Here is a 750-nt window from a genome sequence, read left to right on the forward strand (position 1 = left end):
GAGTTCGAGACTAGCCTGACCAACATGGAGAAATCCCGTTTCTACTAAAACTACAAAAATTAGCCGGGGGTGGTGGCGCGCCCCTGTAATTCCAGCTACTCTACTCAGGAGGCTGAGGCAGGAGAATCGCTTGAACCCGGGAGGCGGAGGTTGCAGTGAGCTGAGATCATCAAGCCTAGGCGACAGACCGAGACTCAGTCTCAAAAAATAAAATAAAATAAACAAATAAATAAAAAGAAAGATATACCTAATTATTAATTATGGGATTCTCAAAATTCTGCGATTATAGGTTTTTACTCTTTACGGTTATTGTTATTTCTGCGTTCCCTACAATAAGCTTGGCATTACTCATATGATCCTTAGAAAAGGGAAAACACCCACACGCCCTGTGTAGTCCAGGCCGCCTGCCGCGCGCAGGTGCATAGCGGCCCTGGAGGCCTCCCTGCGGGCACCTGTCCCCGCCTGAGGCCCACATCCGGGGCCCGCTGTCGGTGACAAGGACAAGGGCGGGCCAGCTGGTCCCTGTCGCAGAGACTCCGCCACCGGCTGGGGCTGTTTTGGAACCCCAAGTCCGTCCCGAAAGGAGGAGGTGGGTGCGCCAGGGCGCGAGGCACCGATTCGGTGGCCGCAGGAAACCTGGACGTGGGCACTCCGTTCGCCACCTGTCCCCCGCCTCCGCCCGGGTCCATTTCCCAATCGAGGCGAGCAAACCTGCAAAGTGAGGCTGCTCCCCCGAACGACGCGAGTGAG

At 55.5% G+C, this 750-nt stretch overlaps 1 protein-coding gene across 1 annotated transcript in view; it reads right to left on the bottom strand.

Moving 5' to 3' along the window:
* Positions 1-423, bottom strand: part of EPCAM (epithelial cell adhesion molecule) — a 17083-nt gene extending 16660 nt beyond the window's left edge. The window contains exon 1 of the mRNA XM_011936018.1: positions 384-423. Within this exon, the coding sequence (XP_011791408.1) occupies positions 384-423 (40 nt within the window). The remainder of the gene's footprint in view (positions 1-383) is intronic.
* Between the last annotated feature and the right edge of the window lie 327 nt (positions 424-750).

The sequence above is a fragment of the Colobus angolensis genome, unplaced genomic scaffold, assembly GCF_000951035.1.
Source record: "Colobus angolensis palliatus isolate OR3802 unplaced genomic scaffold, Cang.pa_1.0 Scaffold15, whole genome shotgun sequence".
In the NCBI taxonomy this organism is placed as follows: domain Eukaryota; kingdom Metazoa; phylum Chordata; class Mammalia; order Primates; family Cercopithecidae; genus Colobus; species Colobus angolensis.